Consider the following 23,419-nt stretch of genomic DNA (forward strand, 5'->3'; position numbering starts at 1 on the left):
TGTAGCAAAGCGATCAGTTGCAAACAAAGGGGAGGGGGGTGGAAAGTGGGGGCGGGGGCGACTTGTCCTTTGAAGCCCCTTGGCGGATCGTTTCGTTGCAAAACAGCCCCCCGCTCCTCCTCCTCCTCCAAAAGCCAAGGCTGAACTTTATAACTATCGCGGAAGGGTGATTGTAGGACAGGAGAGAGAGAGAGAGAGAGAAACAACTCAGCAGTCCGAGAAGGATTTGCGAGCAGCGGATGGAAAAGAGAGCAGCCCTGGAGAATTTTCCCCTTCGGGGAAAGCGGCGGACGGCTGGCTGGGCGCTGAGCTTTTCTGGATGAAATCTCGATTTGATCCTCCGAGGTTCCCGCTGAATTTCCATCGGATCCTGGCAGGAGACGGAGGTGAATGGATTTTTCTTCCCGCCTTCATTTTCCTTCCTTCCTTTTCTTTTCTTTTCTCCTTTCCTTTCATTCCCTTTTCCCCATCAATGTATTTCCTTGCCTTTCCTTCCTCGTCTATGTACTTCCTTTCCTTTCTTTTCCCTTCCCTTCCCTCTTTCCTTTCCTTTCCTTTCCTTCCCTTTTTCCTTTCCTTCCTCATTTATGTACTTCCTTTCCTTTCCCTTCTCTTCCCTCTTTCCTTTCCTTTCCTTTCCTTTCCTTTCCTTTCCTTTCCTTTCCTTTCCTTCCTCATCTATATACTTCCTTCCCTTCCCTTCCCTCTTTCCTTTCCTTTCCTTCCTCATCTATGTACTTCCTTTCCTTTCCCTTCTCTTCCCTCTTTCCTTTCCTTTCCTTTCCTTTCCTTCCTCATCTATATACTTCCTTTCCTTCCCTTCCCTCTTTCCTTTCCTTTCCTTCCTCATCTATGTACTTCCTTTCCTTTCCTTTCCCTTCTCTTCCCTCTTTCCTTTCCTTTCCTCTTTCCTTCCCTTCCCTTCCCTCTTTCCTTTCCTTTCCTTCCCTTCCTCATCTATATACTTCCTTCCCTTCCCTCTTTCCTTTCCTTTCCTTCCTCATCTATGTACTTCCTTTCCTTTCCCTTCTCTTCCCTCTTTCCTTTCCTTTCCTTTCCTTTCCTTCCTCATCTATATACTTCCTTTCCTTCCCTTCCCTCTTTCCTTTCCTTCCCTTCCTCATCTATGTACTTCCTTTCCTTTTCCTTCTCTTCCCTCTTTCCTTTCCTTTCCTCTTTCCTTCCCTTCCCTTCCCTCTTTCCTTTCCTTTCCTTCCCTTCCTCATTTATGTACTTCTTTTCCTTTCCTTTCCTTTCCTTTCCTTTCCTTTCCTTTCCTTTCCTTTCCTTTCCTTTCACCTTTCCTTTCTCCTTCCCTTTCCTTTCCTTTCCTTTCCCTTTCCTTCCCTTCCCTTCCCTCTTTCCTTTCCTTTCCTTTCCTTCCTCATCTATATACTTCCTTCCTTCCCTTCCCTCTTTCCTTTCCTTTCCTTCCTTCCTCATCTATGTACTTCCTTTCCTTTCCCTTCTCTTCCCTTCTTTCCTTTCCTTTCCTTTCCTTTCCTTTCCTTTCCTTCCTCATCTATATACTTTCTTTCCTTCCCTTCCCTCTTTCCTTTCCTTCCCTTCCTCATCTATGTACTTCCTTTCCTTTCCTTTCCCTTCTCTTCCCTCTTTCCTTTCCTTTCCTCTTTCCTTCCCTTCCCTTCCCTCTTTCCTTTCCTTTCCTTCCCTTCCTCATTTATGTACTTCTTTTCCTTTCCTTTCCTTTCCTTTCCTTTCCTTTCCTTTCCTTTCCTTTCCTTTCACCTTTCCTTTCTCCTTCCCTTTCCTTTCCTTTCCTTTCCCTTTCCTTCCCTTCCCTTCCCTCTTTCCTTTCCTTTCCTTCCTCAACTATGTACTTCTTTTCCTTTCCTTTCCTTTCCTTTCCTTTCCTTTCCTTTCCCTTCCCTTCCCTTCCCTCTTTCCTTTCCTTTCCTTCCTCAACTATGTACTTCCTTTCCTTTCCTTTCCTTTCCTTTCCTTTCCTTTCTCCTTCCCTTCCCTTTCCTTTCCTTTCCTTTCCCTTCCCTTCCCTTCCCTTCCTCTTTCCTTTCCTTTCCTTCCTCAACTATGTACTTCTTTTCCTTTCCTTTCCTTTCCTTTCCTTTCCTTCCTTTCTCCTTCCCTTCCCTTTCCTTTCCTTTCCTTTCCCTTCCTTCCTTCCCTTCCCTCTTTCCTTTCCTTTCCTTCCTCAACTATGTACTTCCTTTCCTTTCCTTTCCTTTCCTTTCCTTTCCTTTCCTTTCCTTTCCTTTCACCTTTCCTTTCCTTTCCTCCTTCCCTTCCCTTCCCTTTTTCCTTTCCTTTCCCTTCCCTTCCCTTCCCTTCCCCTTCTTTCCTTTCCTTTCCTTTCCTTCCTCAACTATGTACTTCTTTTCCTTTCCTTTCCTTTCCTTTCCTTTCCCTTCCTTCCTTTCCTTTCCTTTCCTTTCCTTTCCTTTCCTTTCCTTTCCTCCTCAACTATGTACTTCCTTTCCTTTCCTTTCCTTTCCTTTCCTTTCCTTTGCTTCCTCAACTATGTACTTCCTTTCCTTTCCTTTCCTTTCCTTTCCTTTCCTACCTCAACTATGTACTTCCTTTCCTTTCCTTTCCTTTCCTTTCCTTTCCTTTCCTTTCCTTTCCTTTCCTTTCCCTTCCTTCCCTTCCCTCTTTCCTTTCCTTCCTCAACTATGTACTTCCTTTCCTTTCCTTTCCTTTCCTTTCCTTTCCTTTCCTTTCCTTTCCTTTCCTTTCCTTCCCCTTCCTTCTTTCCTTTCCTACCTCAACTATGTACTTCCTTTCCTTTCCTTTCCTTTCCTTTCCTTTCCTTTCCTTCCTTTCCTTTCCTTTCTTCCTTCCCTTCCCTTCCTTTTCCTTTCCTTTCCCTTCCCTTCCCTTCCCTCTCTTTCCCTTTCCTTTTTCCTTTCCTTCCTCAACTATGTACTTCCTTTCCTTTCCTTTCCTTTCCTTTCCTTTCCTTTCCTTCCTCAACTATGTACTTCTTTTCCTTTCCTTTCCTTTCTTCCTTTCCTTTCCTTTCCTTTCCTTCCCTTCCTCAACTATGTACTTCTTTTCCTGTCCTTTCCTTTCCTTTCCTTTTCTTTCCCTTCCCTTCCCTCTTTCCTTCCCTTCCTCATCTATATACTTCCTTCCCTTCCCTCTTTCCTTTCCCTTCTCTTCCCTCTTTCCTTTCCTTTCCTTCCCTCTTTCCTTTCCTTCCCTCTTTCCTTCCCTTTCCTTCCTCATCTATGTACTTCCTTTCTCCTTTCCTTTCCCTTCTCTTCCCTCTTTCCTTTCCTTTCCTTCCCTCTTTCCTTCCCTTCCCATCCTTCTTTCCTTTCCTTTCCTTCCTCATCTATGTACTTACTTTCCTTTCCCCTCCCTTCCCTCTTTCCTTTCCTTTCCTTCCTCAACTATGTACTTCCTTTCCTGATGAGCTGTTGCTAACCGTGACAAAATATTTTTTGCAAAGTATGTACTTGCATGGATACATTTAAAACAGGAAGAATGAAACTGTTGGAAATGAGGAACTGAAAGTAATGTCCACAGGTGTTTAGGGAAAGTGACAGTGAAGTTGTGAAGCACATGTATGTGGTTAGAAGGAAAGTATAAAGGATAGGATTGGAGATCAGCTCGGGGGCCCTTTGATTTATGGCAGTCCTTGCAGAACCTGCTATATGTCATTGGACCCCATTGCAATGGCTTATTAATGTAAGCGTATCACTGCTATTATATCTTTAATATCTATTCATTTCTTATGTTCCAAATTATTAGAAACAATAAACCTTAAAGTAGGAATTATTGCTTGCGTTGTTGTCTTTGTTTCCTGTTGGAATTTTTAAAATGACATCTCCATAGCAATATCTCTCTTAATGGGCCACAATATTTTATGACAATATTTCACGCATCTGCCTAGGAAGGTAGGGCAAAAGGTGCTATTTTATTCTGGAGACTGGAGCAGTCAAAGAAGGGCAAAATTGATAGCTTGCCTAAATTCGAGTTTTGCTTAAATCACAGGTTTTTTGGTTTTTTTTTAGCTTCAGCAATATGAGGTTCCTGTCTGACAAATATGAGCCATTTATTCCATGAAATGTAAGCTTAGGTTACTGGAGGAAAAAAAACAAAGTACGATTCTAGCAATATTATAGGTAAGTCCTCAAGTTACGGCCGCAACAGAGCCCAAAATTTCCATTGGTAAGCGAGACAGGTGTGCAGTGAGGGTTGCTTCGTTTTTACCACCTTTCTTGCCACCGCCGTGAAGTGAATCGCGGCAGTCGTTGTCAGTAACCTGGTCATTAAATGAATCTGGCTTTCCCCATGGACTTGTGACCATCGGGACACAGGCATCATAAATATGAATCGGTTGCCAAGGGTCTGATTTTTGATCATGTGGCCATAGGAAGGCTGCAGCAGGCGTAAGTGTGAAAAATGGACATAAGTCACTGTTTTCAGCGCCACTGTAACTTTGGTCACTAAACGAATGGTCATAAGTCAAGACTATCTCTAAAGTTAGATCTATATCAGTTGACGTCCACATCTTATAGTTGAAAATTTTCTCTCTCATCTGTATGGATGGAATAATTGGATAGATGGATGGCAGAGGTGGTAGTATTCAGTCGGTTTGGACCGGGAGTGAAAATTGTTGACCAGTTTGGAGGACTGGCAAATACCACCTCTGATTGGCCCCACTCACCCACCCCTGCCCTTTTTCTGGCCTATATCTCCCAGCCGAAGCGCACAGAACCGGTAGTATGCAATTTGGAATCCCACCACTGATGGATTTAATGGATGGATGGATGGATAGATAATAGATAGAAAAAGATTGATGAATGGAGTAAGTAATGAAAGAGAGAGAGAGAGAAAGAGAGAGGAAGTGAGTGAGAAAGTGAGAAAGAGAGAGAAGGGCAGAGAATGTGAAAGAGAGAAAGAGAGAAAGAGAGAAAGAGAGATCTATATCAGTTGAAGTCCACATCTTATAATTGAAAATCTCTCTCTCATCTGGATGGACAGAGCAATTGGATGGATGGATGGATGGATGGATGGATGGATGGATGGATAATAGATAAAGATTGATGGATTGAGTAAGTAATGTAAGAAAGAAAGAGAGAGAAAGGGGGAGACAGCAAGTGAGTGAGTGAGATAAAGAAAGGGGGAGAAAGTGAGAGAGAAAAAGAGAGAAGGGCACAGAATGTGAAAGAGAGAGAAAGAGAGAGGGAGAAAGAGAGAGAGAGAAAGATCTATATCAGTTGAAGTTGAAGTCTACATCTTATAGTTGAAAATCTCTCATCTGGATGGACGGAGCAATTGGATGGATGGATGGATGGATGGATAGATAGAGATTGATGGATGGAGTAAGTACTGAAAGAGAGAGAGAAAGAAAGAGAGAGAAAGAAAGAGAAAGAAAGAAAGAAGAAAGAAAGAAAGAAAGAAAGAAAGAAAGAAAGAAAGAAAGAAAGAAAGAAGAAAAGAGAGAGAGAGAGAAAGTGAGTGAGAAAGTGAGAGAAAGAAAGAGAGGAGGAGAAAGAGAGAGAAAGAGAGAGAAGGGCAGAGGATGTGAAAGAGAGAGAAAGAGAGAGGGAGAAAGTGAAAGAGAGAAAGAGAGATCTATATCAGTTGAAGTCCACATCTTATAGTTGAAACTCTCTCGCCTGGATGGATGGAGCAATTGGATGGATGGATGGATGGATGGATAATAGAGATGGATGGGTGGAGTAAGTAATGAAAGAGACAGAAAAAAGAGAGAAACAGAGAGAGAGAGAGAGAGAGAAAGAGAAAGTGACAGAGAAAAAGAGTGAGAATGTGAGTGAGAAAGAGAGAGGAAGAAAGAGAGAATGAGAGAGGAAGAAAGAAAGAGGGGCAAAGAAAGTGAAAGAGAGAGAGAGAGAAACACACACAGAGAAAAACAGAGAAAGAAAAAGAGAGATGGAGAAAGAGACAGAGAAAGAGAGAGACAGAGAAACAGTCCTAAATCCCTTTTTTCAGTGCCGTCGTAACTTTGAACATTCACCAAATGAACGGTTGTAAATCGAGCACTCCTCGTACAGGCTGAAATAACCACTCCACTTCCCTTTCCTTCTTCCCATCAGGAGTAGTGACGGATAGCAGCTAATCCGGATTGCCAATCCCAATTCACACGGATGATCTTAAGCGAGGATTTGAAAATTGCCTTCCGTTCCTAGTTGGCTTGTCCATCTCGCCGGAAATTTGGTGGGCCTGGAGGGTTTTTGCTGGCCGCTACCGACCTCGGATAAAGGAGGACCCATCATGGCCAAATGGTTTAAGGATTACCTCAGTTTTGGGAGCAGGAGGTCTCCCCCACAGCCCCCCAAGCCCGATTACACCGAGAGCGACATCCTAAAGGCCTATCGTGCCCAGAAGAGCTTAGACTTCGAGGATCCGTACGAAGACGGGGACGGCAAAACTGATCCGGACATCGGAGGCACGCCAAATAAAGGGTGCGGCGGCTGCAGCGGCAATTTGGAAGGGAAATACGGGTCGCCCAAACACCGGCTCATCAAAGTGGATGCCTCCGATCTTAACCGGAGCAAGGCCCTCCTCGCCACGGCAGGCGAGGACTCGGCCGTCCCATCAGATCAGGTAAAATGCGGTTTCTAGTCCCTCTCGTGCGTCCTGGGACCGTTTCGTCCTCTGTGAGTGTGGGGTGAGTGGGAAAGAGGCTTCTGGTTTTCACCTTTATTTTCGGGGAGGTTGAGAATTTCACATCCCTCTGGAGCAGGGGTCTCCAACCGTGGCGCCTTTACGACTTGTGGACTTCAACTCCCAGAATTCCTCAGCCAGCCATGTTGGAGGAGGAATTCTGGGAGTTGAAGTCCATAAGCCTTAAGGTTGGCTGGCTGGGGAATTCTGGGAGTCCACAAATTGTAAAGTTGACAAGATTGGAGTAGAGAAGGTATTTGTGAGTTGATTTTTTAGTGGCGAGGAGCCGTCGGCGGTGGTAGAGTGGCCTCTTCCACGTCACTCCGGAATAAATTCCCGTGTCAAAGTTGAAATAGTGATGTACAGGTAGTCCTCGACTTACGACCACAATTGGGCCCCAGAATTTATGCTGTTAAATGAGAAATTTGCTGAGTTTTGCTCCATTTTAACAGTTTCCTTTGCCATATTTGTCAAGGGAATCCCTGCCGTTGTTAAGTTAGCAACACGGTTGTTAAGTGAATCTGTCTTCCCCATTGACTTTGCTTTGTCAGAAGGTCACAAAAAAGGATCGCATGATCTCGGGACGCTACGACCGTCGTGAATATGAATCACATGCCCAGCGCCCTAATTTTGATCACATGACCATGGAGATGCTGCAGTTAAGATCATTAAGTGTGAAGCGGCACCTTTTTTCAGCGCCGTCCTCACTTCGAACCATTGCTAAACAAATTGGTCACTAAACGAATCGGCCCCTAAACAAAAGGAAACATTTTTACAAGCAAATTTGGCGTTTTTATCTCCCTCTTTCCACCCGTGTCCAATTTCTGAGGATTTTTTGAGAAGAACTTTTGAGAAAGAACGCACAAAATTGAGTCTTAGTGGACAATCAGCTAAATAGGAGCCAGCCGTGTGCAGCAGCAGCCAAAAAAGCTAATGCAATCCTAAATTGCATTAACAGAGGGATACAATCGAGATCAAGGGAGGTACTAATACCACTCTATAAAGCCTTAGTAAGACCACACCTAGAGTCCTGCATCCAGTTTTGGTCACCACATTATAAAAAAAGAGGTTGAGACTTTAGAAAAAGTGCAGAGAAGAGCAACCAGGATGATTAAGGGACTGGAGACTAAAACATACAATGAACGGTTGCAGGAACTGGGTTTGGCTAGTCTCGTGAAGAGAAGGACCAGGGGAGACAGGATAGCAGTCTTCCAATATTTGAGGGGTTACCACAGAGAGGAGGGAAGGGGTCAAGCTATTTTCTAAAGCATCCGAAGGCCAGACAAGGAATAATGGATTGAAACTGAACAAGGAGAGATTTAACCTGGAAATGAGAAACTTTCTGACAGGGAGAACCATAAACCCATGGAGCAGAAGTTGCCTTCGGAAGTTGTGGGAGCTTCATCACTGGAGGCTTTCAAGAAGCGACTGGACTGACATTTGTCAGAAATGGTGTAGAGTCTCCTGCTTAGGTGGGGGGTTGGACTAGATGACCTACAATGTGCCTTCCAACAGATTATTTGTTATCTGTTATCTGAGTTTTTAAATGGGTGCTGGTGTGTTCGCAGAAAAAAAAAAGCGAGAATAAAGGTTATATCTTATTTTTAAAAGCAAGAAGATACTGTAAAAATTTCGACTCCACAAGACGCCGATGTAAAAATCAAATCGATGAGGCAGATGTGATGGATGTTACTGAAAACATAAGCCATTTTTTTAAAATAAAAAATAAAAAACAGCAACTACACTCCGCCTGAAGTGCTTTGACTAGATCTGTCGTTGCCGGTTTGATCTGTGGCCGCCCTTACCACATCAATCATGCGTTTTTGACACTCAGTTGTTGTCAAGTAGTTTGTGTGTGCCTGTGGAGGGAAAGGAAGCAAGGCTTCAGAAGAGCTGCTGACTAGCTTGTATGAGGGGATAGTCCTCATTAAATTTGGAACCAGAGCGGTAGAGAGGAGAAAACAAAATGGAGCAGCTTCAAAATATCGTCTAGAGTTTCAGGCACCAGATTAGAAACCGGGAGATGGTGAGTTTTAGTCCCACATAGGCAGGAAACACAGTTGGGTGACTTTGGGCCAATTACCAGGAGACGTTGAGTTCTAGTCCTGCCTTAGACATGAAAGATAGTTGGGTGACTTTGGGCCAATCACCAGGAGACATTGAGTTCTAGTCCTGCCTTAGGCATGAAAGATAGTTGGGTGACTTTGGGCCAATCACCAGGAGACATTGAGTTCTAGTCCTGCCTTAGGCATGAAAGATAGTTGGGTGACTTTGGGCCAATCACCAGGAGACATTGAGTTCTAGTCCTGCCTTAGGCATGAAAGATAGTTGGGTGAGTTTCAGGCACCAGATTAGAAACCGGGAGATGGTGAGTTTTAGTCCCACATAGGCAGGAAACACAGTTGGGTGACTTTGGGCCAATTACCAGGAGACGTTGAGTTCTAGTCCTGCCTTAGACATGAAAGCCAGCTGGGTGACTTTGGGCCAATCACCAGGAGACAATGAGTTCTAGTGCCACCTGGGTGACTTTGGGCCAATCACCAGGAGATGGTGAGCTCTAGTCCCGCCTTAGATATGAAAGCCAACTGGGTGACTTTGGGCCAATCACCAAAGTGAGCTCTAGTCCTGCCTTAGATATGAAAGCTAGCTGGGTGACTGGGCCAATCACCAGGAGACATTGAGTTCTAGTCCTGCCTTAGGCATGAAAGACAGCTGGGTGACTTTGGGCCAATCACCAAAGTGAGCTCTAGTCCCGCTTTAGATATGAAAGCTAGCTGGGTGACTGGGCCAATCACCAGGAGACGGTGAGTTCTAGTCCCGCCTTAGATATGAAAGCTAGCTGGGTGACTTTGGGCCAATCACCAAGTGAGCTCTAGTCCTGCCTTAGCTATGAAAGCTAGCTGGGTGACTGGGCCAATCACCAGGAGACGGTGAGTTCTAGTCCCGCCTTAGATATGAAAGCCAACTGGGTGACTTTGGGCCAATCACCAAAGTGAGCTCTAGTCCCGCCTTAGATATGAAAGCTAGCTGGGTGACTGGGCCAATCACCAGGAGACGGTGAGTTCTAGTCCCGCCTTAGATATGAAAGCTAGCTGGGTGACTTTGGGCCAATCACCAAAGTGAGCTCTAGTCCTGCCTTAGCTATGAAAGCTAGCTGGGTGACTGGGCCAATCACCAGGAGACGGTGAGTTCTAGTCCCGCCTTAGATATGAAAGCTAGCTGGGTGACTTTGGGCCAATCACCAAAGTGAGTTCTAGTCCAGTCTTAGGCATGAAAGATAGTTGGGTGACTTTGGGCCAATCACCAGGAGACGGTGAGTTCTAGTTCCATTTTAGGCATGAAAGATTGCTGGGTGACTTTGGGCCAATCACCAGGAGATGGTGAGTTCTAGTCCCGCCTTAGATATGAAAGTCAGCTGGGTGACTTTGGGCCAATCACCAGGAGACAATGAGTTCTAGTCCCACCTTAGACATGAAAGCCAGCTGGGTGACTTTGGGCCAATCACCAGGAGACGGTGAGTTCTAGTCCCGCCTTAGATATGAAAGCCAGCTGGGTGACTTTGGGCCAATCACCAGGAGACGGTGAGTTCTAGTCCTGCCTTAAGCATGAAAGCTAGCTGAATGACTTTGGGCCAATCACCAGGAGTTTGCAACTGAATAGTTGTGGCAGAAAAGGTTTTTTACTTAACAACCATCATGCTTAGCAACAGAAATATTGGCCCCAATTCCCGTTGCTAAACAAGTCACCTCGGGTTTTATGATCTTTTTTACGACCGGTTGGTTAAGCCAATCCCTGCAGTTGTTAAGTGAGTGACGCAGTTGAGAAACGAATCCAACTTCTGCAATTGTCTGCTGGTCAAAAGCCGGTTGGGAAGGTCGTAAGTGAGGATCTCGTGACCCCCGGAATGCCGCAACCGTCGTAAATACGAGCCGGTTGCCAAGCGTCTGAAATTTGATCCTGCGTGACCATGGGCATGTGACCATGGGTCACAAGTGTGAGGATTGGTTGTCGGTCACATTTTTCTTCCCACAAGACCAGAGGATGCTTGCAACCATTGTACATCCAATGCCAGTGGCCAGGCATCCCCAATTGCTATGGTCGTAAGTGCGAGGACTAGTCGTAAGTGACCTTTTTCAGCGCCGCCGTAACTTGGAACAGTCGCAACATGAATGGATGTAAGTTGAGGACTGTAATTAAGGTAGCTGGGGACTTGAGTGCTTTTAATGGGCTTCTATGGGTCTGTAGCCAGTATTGGGTTTTGAGACGTAAAGAAATCTTATTTTTTAGCCCCGTAGGTGGGGAAAAAGAAGCATTTTTCAAAGAGACCCCAACTGTTTCCATTTTATATTCTCAATTTTCCCTCCTGTCCTTTTAAAGTTATATCCCTGCAGAGGTGCCATTGGAGGGTTCATAAACAGGATACCATTTTTGATTAATTGGGTAGTTCTAATATGTTTATGATGTTATTCATGAGCTTGTTTAACATGGTTTAATTTGTCTGCTCCCCATGGAGGCCCCGGTTGCACTGGAAGGGGACTCATAAATAATTCCATAAATAAACTCTTCCTAAGTATGAAATGGTAAAAAAAAAAAAAAGACTGGATTAGACTTCTCCGTGTCTTGCACCCTGTTTCTGCGGCGCCTGAGATGGATGGGAACTGTAGTACACTTGACTTACAGTCACTCATTTAGGGACTGTTCAAAGTTACACAGTGGCGGCACTGGGGGAAAAAAATGTGACTTCTAACCAGTTACTCGCCCTTACAACCGTTGCGTGTTTTCTCCATGGTCACGTGGTCAAAATGTGGACGCGTGGCACCTGGCGTGTATGTATGAGAATTGCAGTGTCCGCAGGTCACATGATCCCATTTGTGACCATCTGACAAGCCAAATCAAATGGGGGAAGCCAGATTTGCTTAATGACCGCACAATTCCCCTAACAACTGCGGGGGAGAAGAGAGAGATGATATATAGATATTGTAGATAGGTAGAAGACAGAAATGGATGGATGGACAGACAGACAGGTATATAGAGATAGATCTATCTATCTATCATCTATCTATCTATCTATCTATCTATCTATCTATCTATCTATCTATCTATCTATCTATCTATCTATCTATCTATCTATCTATCTGATCTATGTATCTATCATTATTTATCTTATCTATCTACCTTCTCTATCTTATCCATCTATCTATCTATCTATCTATCTATCTATCTATCTATCTATCTATCTATCTATCTATCTATCTATCTATCTATCTATCTATCTATCTGCAAAATGCAACTCACGCATCATCACAAAATATCCAGAACCGTAAAGCCTACAAACTTGAAATTTGGCCCATATGTTCCTCTTGGCTTCTAGCTGCTCACTAAGAAAGGATTTTTCGAAATGACCATCAGAGCATTAGGATTTCCTATATGATTATTATCATTAACACGCTCTGATGCTAAGGAGTTCTACTCCCCCTCCCCACCTGAAAAGAAATCTCTTCCAAAGGCAAAACACAAGCAGAGGAGAGGAGGTTCAGTTTTACTTTCACAGCACCAAACAGCTTTAGTACAGAACAGTTGAGCTAAGCCACGCCCAGGCTCCCTGCTGTCTCCTTCTTGCTCACACAGGAAATACTCTTTCAGTTTCCAAACAGCCCTCAACTCTCTCACACACTGACAGGACACTAGCCAGATGAATACCGATGGATGCTGGTAGGCAGAGGCAGAATTTTTTACCCTTATTTTCCTCCCCAAAAACTAAGCCCGACCACGTAGTTTCGTAGCAAAGCACGGGCATTGAGCTAGTAAGCCATATTTTTCAGTGCACTTTCAACAGTCACTAAACGAACTGTTGTAAACTGAGGACTACCTGTTGGAGAAATATCGAGTTTTAAAATCAAAGCAGCAGAAGCAGTTCACAACTAGGTAGTCCTCAACTTAGGACTGGTTGCTTGGTTCAGAGTTATGACGGATTCCCCCTAAAGGCACTGACTGGGCGGGGGAGGGGATTCTGGGAGTTGAAGTCCACACCTCTTAAACGTTGTTGATGAAAACTGACAGTGTTGCTTGGGCCTCACAGAACGGATCGACAAGTCTGTTTGCAAAGATGGCTTGTGTGTTTGCAAAGATGGCTTGTGTGTTTGCAAAGATGGCTTGTGTGAATCAGCCACTCTCCTGACCTGCCCATCCACTTAACATTTAAGGTTTTTCTGTTTCAACGAAGTCACAAGCCCCTTAAAGAGGGACATATTCTGGAGGGTGTCAAAAAAATAAAAAATAAATCAAGATGCCATGGTGGAAAAAAGGGCTGGGGGGAATAGACTTCAGTTACACAGATGTGGCTGCCATCTTTATTTCCCCCCCCCCCGCACAAACACACGCACACACTCCCTTCTTCCCAATCTCATGGATGCCCAGGCTTGGAACAAAATGTGTACATGCAAAAGGGAACACCAATTCTACGTTTTTGACACCCGAGGTGTTTTTGAAAGTGCTGGGCTGTTTGGAAAAGTGTTAATTGCCCTGAAGGGATTTCTCACAGCACCTTTTCCTTTCCTTTCCTTTCCTTTCCTTTCCTCTCCTCTCCTCTCCTCTCCTCTCCTCTCCCTTTAACTTTCCCTTCCTCCTTCCTTTCCCTTTTTCCGTTTGTTTTTTTCCTTCCTTCCCTTCTTCTCTTTCCCTTTCTTCTTTCTTCCCTCTTCCCTTTTGCTTCATCCCTTCTCTTTCTTCTTTCTTCCCTCCCTTCTTTTCCCCCTCTTGCTTCTTTCCTTCTCTTTCTCTGTCTTCCCTTCCTTTCCCTTCTCTTCTCTTCCCTTCTCCTCCCTTCTTCTCCTTCCCCCCTCCCTCCCTTATTTCTTCCTTCTTGCTTCTTTCCTTCTCTTTCTCTTTCTTCCCTTCCCTTCCCTCCCCTTTCCTCTCTTCTCCTTTCTTCCCTCTTCCCTTTTGATTCTTCCTCGCTCTTCCTTCCCTCCTCTTCTCCCCCTCCTTTCTTCCCCTTTGCTTCTTTCCTTCTCTTTCTCTCTTCCCTTCCTTTCCTTCCCTTCTTTTTCCCTTCTCTTCCCTTCTCCTCCCTTCTTCTCCTTCCCTCCCTCCCTCCCTTATTTCTTCCTCTTGCTTCTTTCTTTCTCTTTCTTCCCTTCCCTCCCCTTTCCTCTCTTCTCCTTTCTTCCCTCTTCCTTTTGGTTCTTCCTCGCTCTTCCTTCCCTCCTCTTCTCCCCCTCTCTCCTTTCTTCCCCTTTGCTTCTTTCCTTCTCTTCCTCTTCCCCTTCCCTTCCCTCCCCTTTCCTCTCTTCTCCTTTCTTCCCTCTTCCCTTTTGCTTCTTCCTCGCTCTTCCTTCCCTCCTCTTCTCCCCCATCTCTCCTTTCTTCCCCTTTGCTTCTTTCCTTCTCTTTCTCTCTTCCCTTCCTTTCCCTTCCCTTCTTTTTCCCTTCTCTTCCCTTCTCCTCCTTCTTCTCCTTCCCTCCCCTCCCTCCCTTATTTCTTCCCTCTTGCTTCTTTCCTTCTCTTTCTCTTTCTTCCCTTCCTTCCTTCCCTTCCCTCCCCTTTCCTCTCTTCTCCTTTCTTCCCTCTTCCCTTTTGGCTCTTCCTCGCTCTTCCTTCCCTCCTCTTCTCCCCATCTCTCCTTTCTTCCCCTTTGCTTCTTTCCTTCTCTTTCTCTCTTCCCTTCCTTTCCCTTCCCTTCTTTTTCCCTTCTCTTCCCTTCTCCTCCTTCTTCTCCTTGCCTCCCCCCTCCCTTATTTCTTCCCTCTTGCTTCTTTCTTTCTCTTTCTTCCCTTCCTCCCCTTTCCTCTCTTTTTCCTTTCTTCCCTCTTCCCTTTTGGTTCTTCCTCGCTCTTCCTTCCTCCTCTCTCCCCCTCTCTCCTTTCTTCCCCTTTGCTTCTTTCCTTCTCTTCTTCTTCCCCTTCCTTCCCTCCCTTTCCTCTCTTTTCCTTTCTTCCCTCTTCCCTTTTGGTTCTTCCTCGCTCTTCCTTCCCTCCTCTCTCTCCCCCTCTCTCCTTTCTTCCCCTTTGCTTCTTTCCTTCTCTTCTTCTTCCCCTTCCCTTCCCTCCCCTTTCCTCTCTTCTCCTTTCTTCCCTCTTCCCTTTTGGCTCTTCCTCGCTCTTCCTTCCTCCTCTTCTCCCCATCTCTCCTTTCTTCCCCTTTGCTTCTTTCCTTCTCTTTCTCTCTTCCCTTCCTTTCCTTCCCTTCTTTTTCCCTTCTCTTCCTTCTCCTCCCTTCTTCTCCTTGCCTCCCTCCCTCCCTTATTTCTTCCCTCTTGCTTCTTTCTTTCTCTTTCTTCCCTTCCCTCCCCTTTCCTCTCTTTTCCTTTCTTCCCTCTTCCCTTTTGGTTCTTCCTCGCTCTTCCTTCCCTCCTCTCTCCCCCTCTCTCCTTTCTTCCCCTTTGCTTCTTTCCTTCTCTTCTTCTTCCCTTCCCTTCCCTCCCCTTTCCTCTCTTCTCCTTTCTTCCCTCTTCCCTTTTGGCTCTTCCTCGCTCTTCCTTCCATCCTCTTCTCCCCCCTCTCTCCTTTCTTCCCCTTTGCTTCTTTCCTTCTCTTCTTCTTCCCCTTCCCTTCCCTCCCCTTCCCTCTCTTCTCCTTTCTTCCCTCTTCCCTTTTGGCTCTTCCTCGCTCTTCCTTCTCTTCTCCCCCCTCTCTCCTTTCTTCCCCTTTGCTTCTTTCCTTCTCTTTCTCTCTTCCCTTCCTTTCCCTTCCCTTCTTTTTCCCTTCTCTTCCCTTCTCCTCCCTTCTTCTCCTTCCCTCCCCTCCCCTCCCTTATTTCTTCCCTCTTGCTTCTTTCCTTCTCTTTCTCTTTCTTCCCTTCCCTTCCCTTCCCTTCCCTCCCCTTTCCTCTCTTCTCCTTTCTTCCCTCTTCCCTTTTGGCTCTTCCTCGCTCTTCCTTCCCTCCTCTTCTCCCCCCTCTCTCCTTTCTTCCCCTTTGCTTCTTTCCTTCTCTTCTTTTTCCCTTCCCTTCCTTCCCTTCCCTTTCCTCTCTTCTCCTTTCTTCCTCTTCCCTTTTGGTTCTTCCTCGCTCTTCCTTCCCTCCTCTCTCCCCCCTCTCTCCTTTCTTCCCCTTTGCTTCTTTCCTTCTCTTCTTTTTCCCCTTCCCTTCCCTTCCCTTCCCTTTCCTCTCTTCTCCTTTCTTCCCTCTTCCCTTTTGCTTCTTCCTCGCTCTTCCTTCCCTCCTCTTTCCCCCCTCTCTCCTTTCTTCCCCTTTGCTTCTTTCCTTCTCTTCCTCTTCCCCTTCCCTTCCCTTCCCTTCTCCCCCACCCCTGCATCTCTTTGCATAGATGGCAGCTGATGCTTGACCTGGAGAATGTAACACTCAGCAAGGGAGATCACAGTTCAATTTTATTCACGCTGCTTCTCTTGCAATTCTCTGCTTCCTGTTTTTTTTTGTGGGGTGGGGGAGAGAGGGGGAGGGGGAGGCTATTTCTAAAGCAACCCCCAGTAGGGCTCTGTGTAAGAGGAGGAGCTACCTATACACACACACACTCTCTCTCTCCCCTGAAACACAATCGTTATTTTTAAAACAAACAGACCAGAAACATGTCGCTTAGCTTAACAGTTCCATGCACAGATGTTTAGTTTGAAGAGAACTCCTGGCGCCTTTCAAAGGGACCATGCAAAAAAGATGGATTAAAAAGCCCCCATTGTTCCCTTTCAAACAGGCTCTGCTTTGATCCAGGGGTTCAAAGGGTCTTGTTCAAAGGACCTTCGAGTGCATGGCTTTGTGCCAAATCTGAAGCTGATTCGATGGTTGTGCTTTGAGATTTATTTATTTTTTTGAGTCAAGGCGAGAGCAGCGGTGGGTTTCTACTGGTTCTGTCCACCTCCGGTAACTCTGAAGAGCAGCAGACATAGAACCGGTCCTATGTCTGTGGTATGTCTATGTCTAAATGTATCTCTATGTCTATGGTATGTCTATGTCTAAATCCTATGATATCTCTGGACAACTGCATAACTGGATAGAAGCATTCCTGGCAAACAGACAACAAATGGTCAAAATTGGGAGCGTCCTATCAAATTCTGTACCTGTCAATAGTGGTGTCCCCCAAGGCAGTGTTTTAGGACCAACTCTCTTCATACTCTACATAAATGACCTCTTTGATCATATTAAGAGCAACTGCGTTCTCTTCGCTGATGATGTAAAGCTGTTCAATACCACAGACAATACTGCTACCCTACAAAAAGACCTTGACTATCTGTCAGAATGGTCAAACAAATGGCAACTTCAAATCTCAACAAATAAATGCTCTGTCTTACATATTGGCAAAAAAAAAATCAGAAAATAAAATACAAGCTGAATAGTCAAGATCTTGTTGATGATCCAAATTCTGTCAAGGACCTGGGAATACTCACCTCTAATGATCTAAGTGCTAGAGCCCACTGCAACTACATAGCCAAAAAGGCATTAAGAGTTGTTAACCTAATCCTACGTAGCTTTTTCTCTGGTAATATCACACTACTAACTAGAGCATACAAAACATTTGCTAGACCAATACTCGAATACAGCTCATCAGTCTGGAACCCACATTACGTATCTGATATTAGCACAATTGAGAAAGTCCAGAAATATTTCCACAAGAAGAGTTCTCCACTCCTCTACTCGTTGCAGAATACCTTATGCCACCAGACTCGAAATTCTAGAACTAGAAAACCTTGAATTACGCCGTCTTCGGTCTGATTTAAGCATGGTATATAAAATCATACATTGCAATGTCCTACCTGTCAATGAATACTTCAGCTTCAACCATAACAACACAAGAGCACACAATAGATACAAACTCAAAGTAAACCGCACCAAACTTGATTGCAGGAAATACGACTTCAGCAACAGAGTGGTCAATGTCTGGAATACTCTACCCGACTCTGTAGTCTCTTCCCCAAACCCCAAAAACTTTAACCTTAGACTGTCTACTATTGACCTCACCCCTTTCCTAAGAGGTCTGTAGGGGCGTGCATAAAGCGCACCAACGTGCCTACTGTCCCTGTCCTATTGTTTCTTTTATTTTTCTTTTATTTTTCTTATATGTACCCATTTCATGTATTCACAACTATGTATACACTTATACTTATTACCTTGTAAACAATTGGCAAATCAAATAAATAAAATAAATAAATAAATAAATGTTTTTGCCCACCCACCCACCTGGGCTCTTACCTGATCTTTATTTCTTGATTTTTGTTCAACTTCAGCTGCCAAACGAGGCACAGCTGTAGTTAAAAAAAAAGCAGGAAAAGAGGGGTGTTTCAAAGGCTGCTTCTCTGCACACAGCGTGCTGATGACGATTTACAGGCGCGCCCGCTCGCAGCGTGCAGGGGAGCTCATAAATCCTGAACCCTGTCGTATCCCACCCCTGAAGGCGAGGCAATTGCACAGCCCCAAAATCCAGTTTTCGGTTCTGACCTAGGCTCCCCAAGATCACGAAGCAGACTCCTCATCCCGATAAAACCCCTTTTATTTAGGTTAAAGGGAATATTCCTCTCCAGCAAAGTCCCGCCAAGAGTCTTTCAGGAGATTTCACAACCGCAGACCTTTCTATCAGGCTTGGAGAGTTGCCAGGATGAAGAAGTCCAGAACAGAACTTCACCCTAATGAATTGAACTCATTGTCTCCTGCAAACCCCACTCCCCTTTAGCTCCTCTTTTATTCCCTATGGAGGGGCCATTCGCCATCCACCTGAGGACCCAGATTGTTGGGGGCAAGAGGCTGACTCTGTAAAACGCTTAGAGCGGGCTGTAAAGCACTGTAAAGCGGTATATAAGTGCTATTGCTATCTATCTGTCTGTCTGTCTGTCTATCTCTATCTCTCTATCGATCTCTCTCTTCTCCTTTCTTCCTCTTTCCCTTTTGGTTCTTCCTCGCTCTTCCTTCCCTCCTCTCTCTCCCCCCTCTCTCCTTTCTTCCCCTTTGCTTCTTTCCTTCTCTTCTTTTTCCCCTTCCCTTCCCTTCCCTTCCCTTTCCTCTCTTCTCCTTTCTTCCCTCTTCCCTTTTGCTTCTTCCTCGCTCTTCCTTCCCTCCTCTTTCCCCCTCTCTCCTTTCTTCCCCTTTGCTTCTTTCCTTCTCTTCCTCTTCCCCTTCCCTTCCCTTCCCTTCTCCCCCACCCCTGCATTTCTTTGCATAGATGGCAGCTGATGCTTGACCTGGAGAATGTATCACTCAGCAAGGGAGATCACAGTTCAATTTTATTCACGCTGCTTCTCTTGCAATTCTCTGCTTCCTGTTTTTTTTTGGGGGGGGGAGGGGGAGGGGGAGGCTATTTCTAAAGCAACCCCCAGTAGGGCTCTGTGTAAGAGTAGGAGCTACCTACACACTCACACACTCTCTCTCTCTCCCCTGAAACACAATCGTTATTTTTAAAACAAACAGACCAGAAACGTGTCGCTTAGCTTAACAGTTCCATGCACAGATGTTTAGTTTGAAGAGAACTCCTGGCGCCTTTCAAAGGGACCATGCAAAAAAGATGGATTAAAAAGCCCCCATTGTTCCCTTTCAAACAGGCTCTGCTTTGATCCAGGGGTTCAAAGGGTCTTGTTCAAAGGACCTTCGGGCGCATGGCTTTGTGCCAAATCTGAAGCTGATTCGATGGTTGTGCTTTGAGATTTATTTATTTTTTTGAGTCAAGGCGAGAGCAGCGGTGGGTTTCTACCGGTTCTGTCCACCTCCGGTAACTCTGAAGAGCAGCAGACATAGAACCGGTCCTATGTCTGTGGTATGTCTATGTCTAAATCCTATGGTATCTCTGGACAACTGCATAACTGGATAGAAGCATTCCTGGCAAACAGACAACAAATGGTCAAAATTGGGAGCGTCTTATCAAATTCTGTACCTATCAATAGTGGTGTCCCCCAAGGCAGTGTTCTAGGACCAACTCTCTTCATACTCTACATAAATGACCTCTGTGATCATATTAAGAGCAATTGCGTTCTCTTCGCTGATGATGTAAAGCTGTTCAATACCACAGACAATACTGCTACCCTACAAAAAGACCCCGACTATGTGTCAGAATGGTCAAACAAATGGCAACTTCAAATCTCAACAAATAAATGCTCTGTCTTACATATTGGCAAAAAAAAATCAGAAAATAAAATACAAGCTGAATAGTCAAGATCTTGTTGATGACCCAAGCTCTGTCAAGGACCTTGGAATACTCACCTCTAATGATCTAAGTGCTAGAGCCCACTGCAACTACATAGCCAAAAAGGCATTAAGAGTTGTTAACCTAATCCTACGTAGCTTTTTCTCTGGTAATATCACACTACTAACTAGAGCATACAAAACATTTGCTAGACCAATACTCGAATACAGCTCATCAGTCTGGAACCCACATTACGTATTTGATATTAACACTGCTGAGAAAGTCCAGAAATATTTCACAAGAAGAGTTCTCCACTCTTCTACTCGTTGCAGAATACCTTATGCCACCAGACTTGAAATTCTAGAACTAGAAAACCTTGAATTACGCCGTCTTCGGTCTGATTTAAGCATGGTATATAAAATCATACATTGCAATGTCCTACCTGTCAATGAATACTTCAGCTTCAACCATAACAACACAAGAGCACACAATAGATACAAACTCAAGGTTAATCGCACCAAACTTGATTGCAGGAAATACGACTTCAGCAATAGAGTGGTCAATGTCTGGAATACTCTACCCGACTCTGTAGTCTCTTCCCCAAACCCCAAAAACTTTAACCTTAGACTGTCTACTATTGACCTCACCCCTTTCCTAAGAGGTCTGTAGGGGGCGTGCATAAGTGCACCAACGTGCCTACCGTCCCTGCCCTATTGTTTCTCTTATTCTTCTTTTATTTTTCTTATATGTACCCATTTCATGTATTCACAACTATGTATACACTTATACTTATTACCTTGTAAACAATTGGCAAATCAAATAAATAAAATAAATAAATAAATAAATGTTTTTGCCCACCCACCCACCTGGGCTCTTACCTGATCTTTATTTCTTGATTTTTGTTCAACTTCAGCTGCCAAACGAGGCACAGCTGTAGTTAAAAAAAAAAGCAGGAAAAGAGGGGTGTTTCAAAGGCTGCTTCTCTGCACACAGCGTGCTGATGACGATTTACAGGCGCGCCGCTCGCAGCGTGCAGGGGAGCTCATAAATCCTGAACCCTGTCGTATCCCACCCCTGAAGGCGAGGCAATTGCACAGCCCCCAAAATCCAGTTTTCGGTTCTGACCTAGGCTCCCCAAGATCACGAAGCAGACTCCTCATCCCGATAAAACCCCTTTTATTTAGGTTAAAGGGAATATTCCTCTCCAGCAAAGTCCCGGCCAAGAGTCTTTCAGGAGATTTCACAACCGCAGACCTTTCTATCAGGCTTGGAGAGTTGCCAGGATGAAGAAGTCCAGAACAGAACTTCACCCTAATGAATTGAACTCATTGTCTCCTGCAAACCCCGCTCCCCTTTAGCTCCTCTTTTATTCCCTATGGGAGGGGCCATTCGCCGTCCACCTGAGGACCCAGATTGTTGGGGGCAAGAGGCTGACTCTGTAAAACGCTTAGAGCGGGCTGTAAAGCACTGTAAAGCGGTATATAAGTGCTATTGCTATCTGTCTGTCTGTCTGTCTATATCTATCTCTATCTCTCTATCGATCTAATCTATATCTATATCTATCTCTCTATCTCTATCTCTATCTCTATCTCTATATCTATCTATCTATCTATCTAATCTATATCTATCTATCTATCTATCTATCTATCTATCTATCTATCTATCTATCTATCTATCTAATCTAGCTTTCTATCCTATCTTATCTATCATATTTCTATCTATCTAATCCGTACCTATCTCTCTCTCTATTATCTAGCTATCTAACCTAGCTATCTAACCTATCCATCTTTCTATTTTATTTATCATCTTTCTATCTAATCTGTACCTCCCCTTCTCTCTCTTTCTCTCTCTATTATCTATCTATCATCTATCTATCTATCTATCTATCTATCTATCTATCTATCTATCTATCTATCTATCTATCTATCTATCTAGCTATCTAATCTAGCTATCTAACTTATCTTTCTATCTAATCTATCTAATCTCTCTCTCTTATCTATCTGTCTCTCTTATCTATCTATCTATCTGTCTATCTATCTATCTATCTATCTATCTATCTATCCATCCATCCATCCATCCATCCATCCATCCATCCATCTAATCTGTCTATCCATCCATCTATCTAATCTGTCTATCCATCCATCTATCTAATCTGTCCATCTACCTACCTACCTATCTTATCTATCCTATCCTATCCTTCTCTCCCTCTCCCTCCCTCCCCCTCTCTCTTTCTTTCTTTCTATCTATATCTATATCTATATCTATATCTATATCTATATCTATATCTATATCTATATCTATATATATATCATATATATATATATATATATATATATATATATATATATATATAGAGAGAGAGAGAGAGAGAGAGAGAGAGAGAGAATGACAGTCACCCAAGGAAGGAGTGTGGGGGAAATTTGGGGCTTCTCTAATATCTCGTGATTTCTGTTTCTTTGTCCCTGTTTTTGGCGGGTTGAAAAGAAGGTTCCGTCCCAGCTTTTCCCTGAAGGAATCACCTCTCCTCTGTGTTTGCATTTCACACTTAGCTTCCTCCACTCTCACCCCCAAACCCTCTCTGGGTGTCCGATTTTAATTAAAATATCCCACAGAGTTTACACGCCCTTCACTCCTGACACTTAATTCACCTGCGATAATAGATCAGAGCACTTAATATACAGTCTGATGAATATATTCCCAATAATGGAGTCAGGGAAGCAGAGCCCGAAAAAAAAATACCCGGCAGCAATTGGATGAGGATGATATTAAACGGCGGAAGAAACGTTTGGCGGGTGGAATTTGAACCCAGATCTGACTTCGGGCCTCTGGGGGGAGGAGGGAAGGGAGGAGATGATCTCACACCCACTCTGTTATGATATCATCCTCCTAAAGGTTGGGGATTAGGGTCTCTTGCCTCAGCGATCATCGTCCATGTTTGCACGAGGGGTGTGACATCATCGTGGCTTGTGTTGTCATTGTGACTTGTTCTTTTCTCATGGCTTGTGCTATCATTGTGTCTTGTTCTGTCCTCATGGCTTGTGCTGTCAACGTGGCTTGTTCTATCCTCATGGCTTGTGCTGTCATCGTGGCTTGTTCTGTCCTCATGGCTTGTGCTGTCATCATGGCTTGTTCTGTCCTCATGGCTTGCGCTGTCATCGTGGCTTGTTCTGTCCTCATGGCTTGTGCTGTCATCATGGCTTGTGCTGTCATCGTGGCTGTCCTCATGCTGTGCTGTCTTGTTCTGGCTTGTTCTGTCCTCATGGCTTGTGCTGTCATCGTGGCTTGTTCTATCCTCATGGCTTGTGCTGTCTGTTGATGCTCATGGCTTGTGCTGTCCTCATGGCTTGTGCTGTCATTGGCGTTCTGTCTCATGGTTTGTGCTGTCCTCATCCTCATGGCTTGTGTTGTCTGTCATTCTGTCCTCATGTGGTCATTGTTCTATCCTCATGGCTTGTGCTGTCATCGTGGCTTGTTCTATCCTCATGGCTTGTGCTTTCATTGTGGCTTGTTCTATCCTCATGGCTTGTGCTGTCATTGTGGCTTGTTCTGTCCTCGTGGCTTGTGCTGTCATCATGGCTTGTTCTATCCTCATGGCTTGTGCTGTCATTGAGGCTTGTTCTATCCTCATGGCTTGTGCTGTCATCGTGGCTAGTTCTGTCCTCATGGTTTGTGCTGTCATCGTGGCTTGTTCTATCCTCATGGCTTGTGCTTTCATTATGGCTTGTTCTATCCTCATGGCTTGT

At 44.6% G+C, this 23,419-nt stretch overlaps 1 protein-coding gene across 1 annotated transcript in view; it reads left to right on the forward strand.

Annotated features, from left to right (window-relative positions):
• Positions 1-212: 212 nt before the first annotated feature.
• SHD (Src homology 2 domain containing transforming protein D) overlaps positions 213-23,419 on the forward strand; it is a 77,116-nt gene continuing 53,909 nt past the window's right edge. Inside the window, exons 1-2 of the mRNA XM_087952800.1 lie at positions 213-386; positions 6,048-6,558. Of these exons, the coding sequence (XP_087808926.1) occupies positions 6,226-6,558 (333 nt within the window). The 5' untranslated portion in view covers positions 213-386; positions 6,048-6,225. The remainder of the gene's footprint in view (positions 387-6,047; positions 6,559-23,419) is intronic.

This window comes from Notechis scutatus, chromosome 1 (assembly GCF_049901735.1).
Source record: "Notechis scutatus isolate UNSWTSFEM ecotype Mainland chromosome 1, rNotScu1.2, whole genome shotgun sequence".
In the NCBI taxonomy this organism is placed as follows: Eukaryota; Metazoa; Chordata; class Lepidosauria; order Squamata; family Elapidae; genus Notechis; species Notechis scutatus.